General features: G+C 33.6%; 2 protein-coding genes across 2 annotated transcripts; one reads left to right on the top strand and one right to left on the bottom strand.

The window, feature by feature from the left end:
• The first annotated feature begins 6,036 nt into the window (after positions 1-6,036).
• LOC123693929 (myb/SANT-like DNA-binding domain-containing protein 3) lies at positions 6,037-8,857 on the top strand. The gene is made up of 8 exons (XM_045639199.1): positions 6,037-6,660; positions 7,423-7,609; positions 7,689-7,754; positions 7,833-7,965; positions 8,063-8,158; positions 8,275-8,355; positions 8,474-8,542; positions 8,617-8,857. Exons 1-8 carry the CDS (start codon positions 6,587-6,589, stop codon positions 8,799-8,801), a joined length of 891 nt encoding a protein of 296 aa, XP_045495155.1. The 5' UTR covers positions 6,037-6,586; the 3' UTR covers positions 8,802-8,857.
• On the bottom strand, positions 7,262-10,311 carry LOC123693928 (putative nuclease HARBI1). The gene is made up of 2 exons (XM_045639198.1): positions 9,552-10,311; positions 7,262-9,384 (listed from the first exon to the last, which is right to left on the bottom strand). The coding sequence occupies exons 1-2, from the start codon at positions 10,024-10,026 to the stop codon at positions 8,813-8,815; spliced, it is 1,047 nt and encodes a 348-aa protein (XP_045495154.1). The 5' UTR covers positions 10,027-10,311; the 3' UTR covers positions 7,262-8,812.
• Between the last annotated feature and the right edge of the window lie 4,260 nt (positions 10,312-14,571).

The following is a 14,571-nucleotide window of genomic DNA, read 5'->3' on the forward strand; positions in this document are numbered from 1 at the left end:
GGGATTGCTATAGTAATTTTAAATTTAATTTCAATTGTAGTTTATATAGGTACCTAGTACTTTTATTGAATTTATAATTATTATAAGTAACAGCATATAATATGCACATGATTTGCCTTTTCTGCAGTATAAAACTTGCACTCAATAAAATAGCAATTAACTTATTTTGCCAGAAAACATAATTGGCACTGCACAAACAGCACTGTAAGGCAGCATCTTCTTACGACGCTTTTATGCTGACTCTACCAAATAAGGGCAGGTCGTTGCACTGCAGTCTTTGTTTAAAAAACACATGTCTTCTTATACGTGTACGGAACGCCAACTAAGGTGGAATAATGAGTCAAAAGGCTACATTTGTACCAAAGGAATGCGTAAGGAATTGAAAACTCTGTGACATAAATTAATTTATGCAAACAAGTGAAGGTGGGCAGTATAACAAAGAAACCATAAACACAGTTTCGAGAAATGCGTATAATTTTAATGAACTTTTACCGTTTTATATTATTTTAAGGTATAATTTAAAACTAAATTTAATTCGTTACATCATTGTGCTTATGAAAATGTTGGTGATGGTAATAAATTGTGTGATATATCGCCATTCGTATCGATCGTATCATTTTGCAAATATATTCATAATTGTTATGGCGGTAATTACAATTTGAATAAGGACCGACGAGCCGAGTCGTGAGGGTATCGAGTGTCATGCCAGCACGGGGTCTGCCAGGTGTGTACTTGGAACATTAATCGTCGATCGTCTTCTTATAGATCAAAATCGAAACCAGTTTTATTATTTTAAAGTTGTAACTTGTAAATGACGCAAGTATCAGTCGCAGGTGGGTGCGAGCGAGTACGGTAAAACGAGATATGAGACACACCGTCGCCGAGGACAGCGAGTACGCCACCCGATCGACCGCTTCGTCAAATATTCTAACATCTACTAAACACAGCTCATTTTTATTCATAACCATACATTTATCAAACACGCACCATGTAGCTATACCTCACATTACCATCTTAAATGCCTTGGAAAGTGCTGAATATATCAGAGTAACACACCAAATAATATTTTAACTATTTTACTCAAAGGGGAACTCACTCGATTGGGTAAAGACAAATATTGTAATAACTAATAACTTTATATGAACATTGTAATTATAATATGTAAAGCATTGCACGATATAATATGTTGACGTAACTTCAGTAGAAAAGCGAGTCAACTAGTTTAGGTCAAAGGGTTAGATAATATTGTCATATTAAATTAGTGCTTCGATCCGATGATAAAATATTCACACATCATTGTATTGTGATGTATTATTGCATAAAATTAAACGTATGTTGTAACGTACGTAAATGAATTTTGAATAAATATGCGCAGACGCACACACCGTTTTTAACCGACTTCAAAAAAAAAAAGAGGAGGTTATCAATTCGGCTGGTATGTTTTTTTTATGTATGTACACCGATTACTCCGAGGTTTCTGAACAGAATTACGTGATTCTTTTTTTGTTCGATGCGGGATGGTGTCGAATTAGTCCCATAAAAATTTTATTCGGATAGGCCCAGTAGTTTTTATTTTATGAGCATTTTTATCTGTATTTGTAAATGTTGCAATAGTGCAAGTTTGAAGTCGGTTGTTTTTAACGCAGTTATCACTTGTACAATGACTTTTTGCATATAGATTATTTTGATTTAAAAGATGACGATACTGTTTACATCCTGTCGGAAAAACATTGGGTAGGTGAGTTGAGTATTTTCCACTGCTAAAGTCGCCACGAAGAATTCTAATTACATGTTTATTCTTTGAACAAATCGCGGCATACTTAGTTATGCTAATTCATGTGGTGTTGGCACTCGTGTGTCGGTATATGTTCGGTATTATAGCGCGCCAGCTGAGGCCGCGCGGCGTCACCGTCCGGCGCCCTAGCGTCTACCGACCGCCTATCATTATTGCCATCCAAACGTTTAACAGACCTTTTATCCACTTCGCTCCATCAAACACAACCTAACATAATATCTAAAGTCTTCAATCGGCTCATATCAATTTCATTCTCTACATTTTATCTAAGATCTACAGTCATCTGATAACTTGTCGTCGATGGTCATGGTCGTGTTTAGTGTAGGATAGGCAATTAGTATTTCAAACGTTTTAACATCTCTTCGCTAGCTTACCAGTAAGCTCTCACTTGCATAGGATATTATTTTTCCTTCGCACGTCCTACGCACGTTATTTGCGCGTAACTAAATCTGTATTTTATAGTAGGACGCGTGAGAGATAATTTTGTTTTTTCACCAGATTTTCCGTCAGGTAAGCTTCTAGGTTCTTAATCATCAAATGTCAATCAAATTAATCAATAAGTTTAAATAAAGTATCTCACAAAATTAAAAAAAAGACATACATAAATTAAGGACCCTATAGAGCGAGATATAACAAAGATACGTTTTCTTGTAATAATAAAAATCGCGGGCGACATTGAACAGCCGGCCGGATGAAACAAACTTCACAATCTGGATTCCATTTATATCTGTCTGTTTTCCTGTTGCCCGGACAAATACCTCGAGAGCGATATGCTCCGGCAAAGCCTGTTACCAGCGCAAGCGTCCTATATCCCTCTCCATTGAAGTTGTTATCCATTTGTTATAAACGCTTTAAAGCTCAGAAGTATCAACTGTGTTAAAACCTTAAGATTATTCGACGTAAAATGATACTAATTCTAATCACTAATTACTACTTCAAATCAAATCATAAAAAGGCTACAAATTTAAAATTAACCATAGCTGGGTACCTAAAACAATTTTAACGATCGAATATTTTGATCTCGTACGTGCTAAATCGTCATACCTGCTACATAGATTGCTTAACAAACTAGTATCTTGTAATAACCTATCAGCCAAGGTAATCAATGCAGTCTGTCGGAATACCTACCCGGTTATTCCTTAAGTGGCTGGTATAGAATATGGTGAGTGTACAATCCAGCTTGCAAGGTTTGTTTGGCAGATTCGCGGAAGCGCGGCGTCCGCGCGTCTGCCCGCTCGCATGCACCTGCCTTCGCCTCGAGCTATTTATAAATCTGTCTGTATCATGTACATAGAATAAAAATACATGACTGATACTGCTTGGGTAAGCTTACATTTGAATACTTACCGTTTCTGAAATCTAGCAACTAAATTTACAACTGGGTTTCTTTGATAAGGTTGGTCTAAAGCTTTAATGAGCTTTTTCTCTTTAGCTAAATAAAATTCAAGATTTTTGATAAATGCCATGCATATTTAATGAATATGATTGGATTTCAGTATAACATTTACTTTTTAGAGCTTTACGTTTACTTTATTTTATCTATTCTAAAATAAAAATATGCTAACTTTTATATTCAGGAAGTGTAAATTGTTTGAAAGCAATTTTTGTGTGAGCTTTGACTGAACATATTTCATTGAATAACATTATATTGTGTCAAAAGTATCAAGTATCACAGTATTATAACTATTATACTATGTGACCTAAAGGTATGTAACCTAAAGTACCTACCACATCTAGATCATTCAACGATAGTAATCTGTGATCTTGCGTATTGTGTAACTATAATCTGAACAAAACATACTTTATTTATAGAATATGTTGTCTTTGTCCCGAGAAACGCTGTGCAGTTTTCCCTTCAATTTAAATAATTTTCCACAATAAAACTACTCGTATGTGTCATCACAAGGGTCACATGCATTTAATTTTAATTACGCCATAAAGCACAGACTTATATGATATTCTAGATGTGAAACGATACATTTATTGAAAGCAGTATTTCAAAGATACTGAAACTTGTTTTTTTATTTTTATTTTTAGTAATATAATAGAAACTCAATATTCGGGGTAAGAGTTGAATATCTCAAATAGAAAACGATTTATATTATGTAGAACTTTAAAATATCACTTTGAGTAAGTACGATCCGTGATTAATTTTCATCTCCATCTAAAACAATGACTACTACCTTTCGACACATAAAACACATTTGATCTTCCAATTTTTACTGTTATAAAATTGATAAGTAATGAATGATCTCAGGGAATGCTCGTACGTCGGTAGCTGAATAAATATTATTTTTAACGATCATTGCAGCCGATGTTTGGCGCTATGTTCAACGTGTTTACGTAACAGTGCTGGGCTAGAAGCGGTTTGCGTCCGGTAAACAGACGGACACACGAAACGGTGGCTCCAACATGTTTGCATAGAGCGCCTGCCGCCTGCGTGCCAACAGTTGAACGACTCTCATCGCTATCGAGATGGTAACTGGACATTTATGGTGGTTCTGTTGACTAATTAATGTTCTTACATGTTCTATGAGCTTACATTCAATACAAATAATTTTGATATCATTTGTGTTGTCATGTCTTTAACAATTTACAATGAAGCGCTCTAAGCTACCGTGATAAAGTTATGCCTATGGTATGGCATTAAAAAATGAAAATTATGTAATTATTCGCTACGGAATTCGAATTTCTATCAAATCCTTCGACGTTTGTTTTCTCTAGCCGTTCACTAAAAACGGTTGACACAGAGAACAAGTTGATCATAACAACATTATGAAATGGTGTGGGTACTAGCGTTTATTTGACGTAATAAATCTGTAGCCACAGGTCACAAATCAGGCAGATACAAGCGATATCACGCAACCGATCGACTACGCAACTAAGTTATTTTGTGCCAAAAGGGACACGTCCTCTATTAAAGGTCGAATACGCAAAACGAGCAGCATTTAAAAGCCACTCGTAAAAACTCGACAAGGTGAACTGTTAGACAAAGGCTCATCGCATACTGAACTAATTAGGTTTAACGTCGGATGGAATGCGCCGCGGGCCACGTCGTAATTGCCGAGTGCCGACCACGCGGCCGCTCCGAACCATCATTGCGAACGGAGCTTTGCGTCTATGATTTATTTATATCCGGAATCTCTGGGTAATAAGTATTCCACAAATTTATCGCTCGAAACGACTTCGGTAATCAATAGCCGCTACTCGTGTTCATTTCTTTTCAATTTGACGGCTGCGCGTAAAAAATGCACAATTTGTTATCCGGCTACTCCAGTTCTTAAACGATGTCAGATCGTATATTCGATTTTATAGACCTATTTAAGTGTTGTGTTTAAGGTATTAATTTATGGATATGGTTTTCGAAGAATTTAACACGAAAAACATTAAGCCATAAATAAATATGATTTTTGGAATTCATTTATAAACACACCAAAGTATTTTTTGATGACTCAGACTGCAATTAAAATTGATTGAAAAACGATGGTTGTGAAGAAAATGGCACAATTATAATAGTCAAACTTATGATTATGGTTGTTTATGATAAAACTGCTGATAGACTTAGACTACGTCAAGAATGCATAGGTAACATCGTTCTCAGTAATTACACACCAAACTCTATATTATACAACTTAATTAAGCCATCTCACAATGGTTTCACGGTACCATAAAACACTCAATTCAGATAGGATAACAAAAATGAACACATCTAATCTATGATCATCTGACCCGAGAAATTGATCAAGAGCATCTATCTCGCAAACACAGGTTGTTGCTATGTAGATGTATTTATTTATGATTGGTGCGACGTCGGCCTTCGCTCGAGAGCTGAGTTTGCAGCAAGCCTGCCACTTTCACTCTGCCACGATAATAAGGATCTGTGAAAGATGACGCACGGAATGGATGTGGCATATAACGAAAAAGGTTTGAATTTACTCTCACAAAAATTAGTGTCATAGAAACTTATTCCCCTAGTGGAACGTTTAATTTTCACTTCTGATGACGTAATTTATTGTATATTGTCATATTCATATAACTATTTTTTTCAGATTTGGTATTAAAACTTATAGAAATACAGTAGTTAAAGGTAAATTTATATATTCTTAAGAAACCAAAATAATAAAATGACTTCATAAGACATAATTTGGCAACATTTACACTTCCTTCAGCTTTCCAGCATGTAACAATTTGCATTGCAAAACATCCTGCTAAATGCCTACTTGTTTTTCCAATACATATGTTGATGAATTTACGGCCGAATACTGAAACGCCACTCAAATCTCAAACTCATCTAATTGCAACTTAAAGATAAGCATCCCGTAAATTTAACTGCTATACACAAACGCCACTCAAGCAATTTGAAACCGTGATTAGGCAAGCAGTCCTCAAATGTTTACATAATGGCAACATCCTGCTAGAAAAATTGTAATCAGCATGTTCTCTATTACAAAATAATTTAGGTCACGTCTTGTATTCGTTTTACGCAGTCTTGTTTGAATGAATATGAATATATCTATAAATTATTTGAAATGTATCAGCATAATGTAATTATGGTTTGAATTACTATTGAAATTATATGTCTTTTTACGTAAAAATAAGTTAAATATTTATTTAAGACGTCTTAAAAAAAGAAAATTTTCTGGATACGTTTGACGTAGATTGGAACGTCAAGTGTCATTTCATCGTCAAGTGTAATGACATTGTTACGCGCGATAATTTAAACATTTCATTAGTGGAGTGAATTTCAGTTGACCATTATTTTATTATTAAAATCCTAATAACTGATTCACGATGGAGGATAAGAAGAAACGTGGATCTAATTATACACCTGCTGAGAAAGATATGCTCTTGGAAGTGATAAAAAAGTAAGTACTTACCCACATGAACAATAAAATACTATATTATACTTTACGTAGCATGAAATACTTTGCTCATATGCACCCCTATAACCTACAGAGCCAGGGCAACTGTTGTCTGTAACTAGTGATAATGAATGTGTAACCCTTGTGACCACTTATCATCTGAAAATCTCAACTTATAAATAGTTTATTACAAGTACTTTTTAGGGGACCTTGCCTAAAAGGTAAAACGGAACCCTATTCATGAGACTTCGCTGTCTGTCCGTCCGTTCGTTCGTCCGTCACCAGGCTGTATCTCATGAACCGTAATAGCTAGATAGTTGAAATTTTCAGAGATTATGTATTTCTGTTGCCGCTATAACAACAAATACTAAACACCAGAATAAAATAATTATTTAAGGGGGCTCCTATACAACAAACATGATATTTTGCTTGTTTTTGTAGATGCTAGAAAAAAACCGGGCAGTTTTTTTTTCTACAAGGACCAATACAATGAGCATTCACACATACTCAATAATTTACAATCAATCAATCAATCAATTCATTTATTTCAAACATAGTCCATAGGTACATTATAGCAGAATTAAAATTAAAATGAAATAAAACATAGAAATTAAACATTTAATTAAATACAAAATAATACACAAACAACATCAGACAAACACAATATATAAATAATGTCAAAAATACAAAAAAAATAAATTACAGATACCAAGTTTAATTTTTCACTCTCCATGTAAATATGTAATTATATCAATTTTCTTTCAGATATCAAAATATTATTGAGAACAAAGAGACCAACGCTCACATGATACTGAAGAAGCGAGAGGCTTGGGAAACAGTATGCCAGCAGTATAATACTGTTGCTGTGAGCGGCTCCAGAACCTGGCAACAGCTACGTCACCTCTATGAGAACCTCAAACAGAGGTCTAAAAAGAACATAGCTAAGGCAAATGTAGGCTTGATTTTATAAGGTATCTATTTTATCATATAACATACCTAAATATTAATTTATTTTTATTATATTTTTTAAGCGGCTTCAGTACTATGAGACCACTGACAGCATGAGAGATGTGAAAACAAAGGCATCATTAGATAAGGTTTGTTTAAATTAAATATTTGTAAAGAAGTAGGACCTTACTGAATATTTCCTCATAATATTTTCTTTATTTTTATAGAAAGAAATTAATCGTACTGGTGGTGGAGCATACAAAAGTGTATTGACAGAACAAGATGCACAAATTCTAGCCATGGTTGCTCCTCAAATTCAACCATTACCTAATCCCTATGATGATGCTGCAGCATATTTTGGTTTGTGTAATATATGCTTTAAAATCAAAGGAATTGGCATTATTGAAATAAATTTTGTTTATGCAAAATTATAATTATGTTCCTTTTTAATTTATAGGAGATACAGAACCAGAAGTAACAATAGACAGTTATACGAAAAAAACTGATAGCGGAATTAAATCCTCTTCTGAAGTAGAAATAATCCAAATCTTGGGTAAATGTAGTTTCTATTAATGTGGGTCCAAATATATATTTTTTCATTTTCATTAAATTTTTAATTCTTTTTTATGAATTGTATAAGTACTATAAGTAAATATTACTTTATTTTAGATGACCAATACATAGCCATGGCAAACAAGAATACAGCAGAAAATAACAAACCTTGTACAGTTACATCAATAAATACAGCTGGTAATATTATTTTTTTTTGTTATTGTATAAGTTAAATGTTAAATTTGATGTAATATTGAAACTAAGTATAATTTTAGCTATGTGAAGGCAGTTCATTAACTTGTAATTATTTTGATAGATGACCAACAAGCTGCAACAATCATCATACCCCAAGAAAAAAGCATGCATCCAACATCATCCTCAGCTGGTAATTATCTAATTATTTGTTCTTTGCTATTATTATAAGATTTTCAATAATTTTGCACTAATTACATTTTTCAGGACAATTGAAGACATTGAAACCTACACATACTACAGTGAAACAGCAATATTTTCGGACAAAACTTAGAAATGCCAAATTAGAAACCAAACACCTCATGAACAAGAGCAAAATGAAAATGAATCTGTACAAAATAAAAATGCAGTTTTGGAAATTGAGACTACAGAAACTAAAATCTAAATCTTAATAAACCTATATTTAAGTGGAAAAATGTGTATTTATTAAATTGGTCCTTACTATGAAGTTTTGATTGGTTTCAAGCCCTATAGGTTGTTGTACCATAAATTCCTCCTCAACATAGGGTAAGGAAATATCCTCGTCCCAAAGTTCATCCGATCGTGATAGGGCAATGTTATGAAGCACTGCACATGCTACAATGACCGGTGGGATATTTTTTATTTTTAGGCCCATGCCTTTTTGAAGGCAAGGAAATCTTCTTTTCAGAACACCGAAGAGCCTCTCCACAGGATTTCTGGTGCTTATTTGGGACCGATTGTAAGCTTCTTCAGCAGCTGTCCTTGTATTTATTAATGGGGTAAGTAAATAAGGACGACATGGATAACCACTGTCCCCAAGAATAATACCTGTCCCAAAGTCCCCACGCTCTAATTGGGCACACAGTGGTGAATCGTTAAATATGGTACTGTCATGCACAGAACCTGGCCATCTAGCAATAATATTCCTAATGCGCAGTCTTGCATCGCACACCATTTGCACATTTAAAGAAAAATAGCCTTTTCTGTTCCGATAAATTTCAGATTGGGCCCCTCCTGAAAATAAATTATAGTTGTATTATGTGACAATAAAGCTAATTTTTTCTATGTATAGTACTGTTAATGGTAATGTTACACAGACTTATCTGCTGTGTAATATTAGCATTATTAATCAAACATAAAATTTGGGGATATGATTAACAGTGAAGTTGGCAAGCACATACCTGGAGAATTAATTTTGATATGAGTGCAGTCAACAGCTCCCACAACTCGTGGAAATCCTGCTATTGCAAAGAACTCATTGGCCACTACTGGAAATTCTTCTTGTGTTGGCATATTTATAAATCTTGACTTCAAGCTGGCTATTTTGGCCGTCACTCTATGCACTATTCTATGCACGGTTGGTTGTTCAACCTCAAAAATATCGCCTATTACGCGTTGATAGCTACCTGTTGCATAATAACGGAGAGCTATGAGAATTTGGTCCACTGGCTGTATGGCTCGGTTTCTTTTCGTCAACGGCTTAATGCTACTACCGAAAACAGAGTCCAAATATAAAACTGTTTCTTTCGAGAGGCGAAACCGTGAAACAAACTCCATGTCGTGGTACTTTTCAAAAGCGTTTAACTTTTCTTCATTCCGACGGCTTGCGCTTGGTCTTTCGTGATCCGAAAGCGAAGATAATGACGATAAAGACATTTTATCACTTTTCTACACGAGGAATCCAAGTTTTAATAGATTTGTTTTGATTTGAGGGACCTTGCGACCGTTCTCAAATCTAAGGGCTGCTCAAATCAGTTTGACAGTTCATTTGACAGTTAAATAGTGTTGAGTAGCGTTTCTGTATACGACTTTTAAACTAAGTGGACTTTGAGCACAACTTAATTTAAGGTGCATTTAAATTTGAGAGATACTTAAAATTGACTTTTGAGAATACGAAAACGAAGTTCAAGAGCTGCTCAAACGTTTAAGCAGCCCTTAAATATTTGAGTGGCGTTTCAGTATTCGGCCGTTACTCTCTCTAAATAATATAAATACATTGTAATTTGTTTTAATTAATGACACGAACAATAGGTATATTTTCTACATATTCGTGATGTCTTTGAAAGGAAGAAGCCAACGTTAACGCCCTTACTAGCAAGTAAACTAAGTAATTAAACAGATATTCTAATATTCTGCTGTGCTGCAGAAGATTTCAGGTGAAACAATTAAGATGGAAATTTTAAAAACCGAAATTTTTTTAATGTTTTTCGAATCCTAAAATAACTATTCTAAAAGTCGAATCCTAAAAGAACAATACCTACTCTTAAATATTAAAAAACATGAAATTACCTACTTATGTCACTCAGCTATAAATATTCGTACATATCAAATAATTTAATAGCGCAGTCGTAAATTTAATTTTGTAGCTCCGTGACATATTTTCATCTTCATGTTTTGCGTATTCTATCAGTAAGAACTGAGAGCAAAACAATACGTGTCTGTAATTCAATTATAATTATCGGTGTCGGTTGATAAGAGAAAGTTTACGTTTTAAACGTTCATTATTATAAAAAGTATTTAAACCAAAATGTATGTATGTATCGTACCATAATTTATACAGTATTGTGAAACATTTATATTAAAAGTGTATTATGTATATTATAGAATATTATGTGTATAGTTGTAGATATTTGCATGAGCTCGGTAGGTCTTTTGCTGTTTCTATACCACTTCTAGAAGTGCTAAGTGCTACCACGCGCTAACCTAACAACTTTCGCATCACTTCAAAAAACTATTCTAAGAAGAATACACTATAAGAAATGAAGAACTCATGCATGTGAATTGTTTTAAAAGGGATGGCATGTTCATTTTGTGACAAAATTCACTTATAATAAATATCTCGTGATCACTTTTAACTGACTTCTAAAAATGAGAGGAGGTTCAGTGTTTTTTCGTAAACAATTTAAGTAAATTCAAACTACATACAGCAACTAGGACAATAATTCAGTACCACGATCCTTCCTAAAATTAGATCCAAAAGGTAAAAGGCTCTCTACATTTGCATGGTTTTATATTAGCCAACAATATTTTACATATTCCTTAATTAATTTGAAATGAGAAGGAAAATAAATTGAACCGATAGTTGTATAGTATAGTACAAACTTAGAACGAATACGTAATTAAAGTTCTGAATACATGCTGAATAAATAACTAATACTACAGAATAATTACTAATACCTACTTACTACAGAATAATTACTTTATAAGTATTACCATTGCTTTACATTGGCAATAATCTAGCTTGCAAATAGATAAAATTCTCATGAAACTACTTTTAAAACGGTGACTTAATAATTTAAGAGTTCGTTTAAAAACATTAATTTCCTTAGAATAATTCATGTTATTTAATGGTCTCATTAACATCTGATATAAAGGATATATTTTATGGAATTCAGAAACGTGACCAACGACTTTAAATAACTACTTACTTTTCTTCTTCACTGATATATTTTCGTTATTTAAGTGAATTGCAGAATCCTGCCCCCCTAGCCAAGTGGCTTTTTGTTAGCGTAGCGTTCAATAGAATAGACTACGAATGTATGAGATTGTCGTAAGCTGTAGATAAACCTACGCTAACAGAAAGCCACTTGGCTAGGGGGGCTGGTCAGTAATTCTACCCTCCAATATTTTTCGATCCGTTTTTTGACTTTTTTGAACTTATGTATCTCATCAAACAAAATGAAATTGATAACAACGTTAAGCTATTTGTCTTGGAATTGAAAAAATATCTTCATCGAAGCTATCGGAGCACAAAAAAATGTGTCGAGAGGGTACAGTTATTATAAACAGCTATAAACTAAATAACTCGTTTAATTACGTCCCGTGGATTTTTTTGCCGCGTGTCAAGTTTATTCAACGGGTAATTACATCCTAATTAACGGAGACGATAAAAAGCTATCAAATAGGCCTGTCATCGGTTGTCATTTGTAACTTGTGTACATAGCTTGGAGTATTTCGAAACCGGTGTTGCGCAATATAAGGTCGACGCCAAGGACGCGGGTTCGTTGCCAGAAATAAATAGCTGTTTATGTCCGTCTAGCGCACGCTGGAATGCACTGGATTTTCAAGATAGAAATATATGCAAATCAATAGCCCTAAGCCTTATCGAGTACCAAGTTTATAGCCACGTTTCCACTTTTCCAATTATGATCAACTATTTTAACTGTATGCATGTTGGAAGGAATGTTATAAATCTACGTTTGAATTCCGATCCTGCATCTATAAATATTTTATCTTTAGTCAAAAGTGAGGAAAAGCTTCCAAAAAGTGACTGAACACTCTTAGAATAGGTAAAAAACAATTCTTGTAATCAATTGCCCCAGACTCTAAGTTTAGTTGAAACTTGAAGCAGAAAGGTATTAGGTACCTGAACAACTAGATATTTGCTCATGAAGAAAATCTTCAAGTTTCGAAGTTGTTTCTTAAGCTTTTTAGTTAATCTTCCCTAATGATAAATCTATTAAAGTCATTTTATAGGATATTATTATTCATTTTCTACATACAAAGACAGCCACAAAGCTTTTAATAACATTTTCGATGTAGAAACTAAAAAGCAACCTATGAATTATGAAAGCTTGAAAATAGCATGATTAAATTAACTTTATGTTTTCTGAGCATCCGTTGATTTCTTTAAATAATAATTATATATTTACAACACGCTTTTCTGTATGAAATATAAAAATTCACACCTTTTGTACAAACAGATTTATGTATTTATATTTTGAAACCCAGTAATTTTCAACATTAATAAAAGTATTTACCCTGAAGAAGCGTTATTGCAAACCGCTGTAAGTCAGTAATAAAAACGAATCAAAGTTTTCCACTTAGTTGCGCGAATCTCGTAGCATCCGAGTGGTCGAGGCCTGGTAAATATGTCACCACCGTTATATGACCACGTGACTGCAGCTACTGCATACCGTGGACTATTTTTATTTCTTAACCACGTACTAAGAAACATGTATTGATTGTGATACAAAAAAATTTTGTCTTGGTACCAGAGAGAATGAAAAAATAGGAATTGAAGTGAACGTATACAGTAGTCGAGATTATTATGTGATTTGGGGTTGTGTGTAACGCCTGTACATTTATAAAATTTAGATATTTATAGTATTAAAAAATAATAAAACTTGAAAACAGATTTTGAAATACAATATATAGGTACATATACCTACTTGTCGTTTGACAGCATGTATTTAAGAAAAATAATATTTACTGTCGAAACTAAATGAAAAAGCTTTTCACTGACCTGTCCTAAATTATGTGTAATATTTTGAGAACACGAATTCTTTAGATATTCAATCTACCAAGAAGTATCACACTTCAAATTGCATTGTTTGTGTGTATAATAAACGTGGTTACAACATTCGGCTATTTGCTTTTATATACAGGGCCGGATCTACCCATGGGCTTTATGGGCTGCAGCCCAGGGCCCCGAGGTTAAAAGGGCCCCCATACCCCGATAAAAACAATGGGCGATAATTTGAAAAAAAAAATCTGTAGTCGGTTTTCGAAAAAAAAAAATCTCGTCTTAGCCTGATGATATAATAGCCTTCCTCTATAAATGGGCTATCTAACACCGAAATATTTTTTTAAATCGGACCAGTAGTTCCTGAGATTAACACGTTCTAACAAACATACAAACTCTTCAGCTTTATAATATTAAGTATAGATACTGGTATAGATATAATATATTCATGATTTTATTTCATAATATATTACAAAAATATAACTTAAAAAGTAGCGGAGATATTAGCACTAGGTTGTCAGCCGGCTTAGCCTTAGAGCATTTAACCAACGACTTAACGAAATATCCGGAAAATGCCTGGGAAATGTCTGGAAAATATCGCGAAAATGCGTGGAACTGTCCGGAAAAAGCGTGGAAAATGCCTGGAAAATATCCGGAAAATGCGTGAAAATATCCGGAAAATGCGTGAAAATGTCCGGAAAAAGCGTGGAAAATGCCAAATTTGCGAAGTAATTAAAGCAGAAAACCAAAAAAAGAAAAAGAAAGCTAAAATCTTTCATATTAAATGTATATGGGATATTCATATTTCATACTTAATGTATGGGAGGGTTTAAAGATATTTTTTTTATATTTCTCGATTTATTTTTAAAAATTTATTAGGGTCATTTTACTCATTAGATTAAGTACTTTCGATATCAGTTTAAAGTTTTTTGTTATCTGTAATACTTACGGAAAAA

This window comes from Colias croceus, chromosome 8 (genome assembly GCF_905220415.1).
Source record: "Colias croceus chromosome 8, ilColCroc2.1".
Lineage (NCBI taxonomy): Eukaryota > Metazoa > Arthropoda > Insecta > Lepidoptera > Pieridae > Colias > Colias croceus.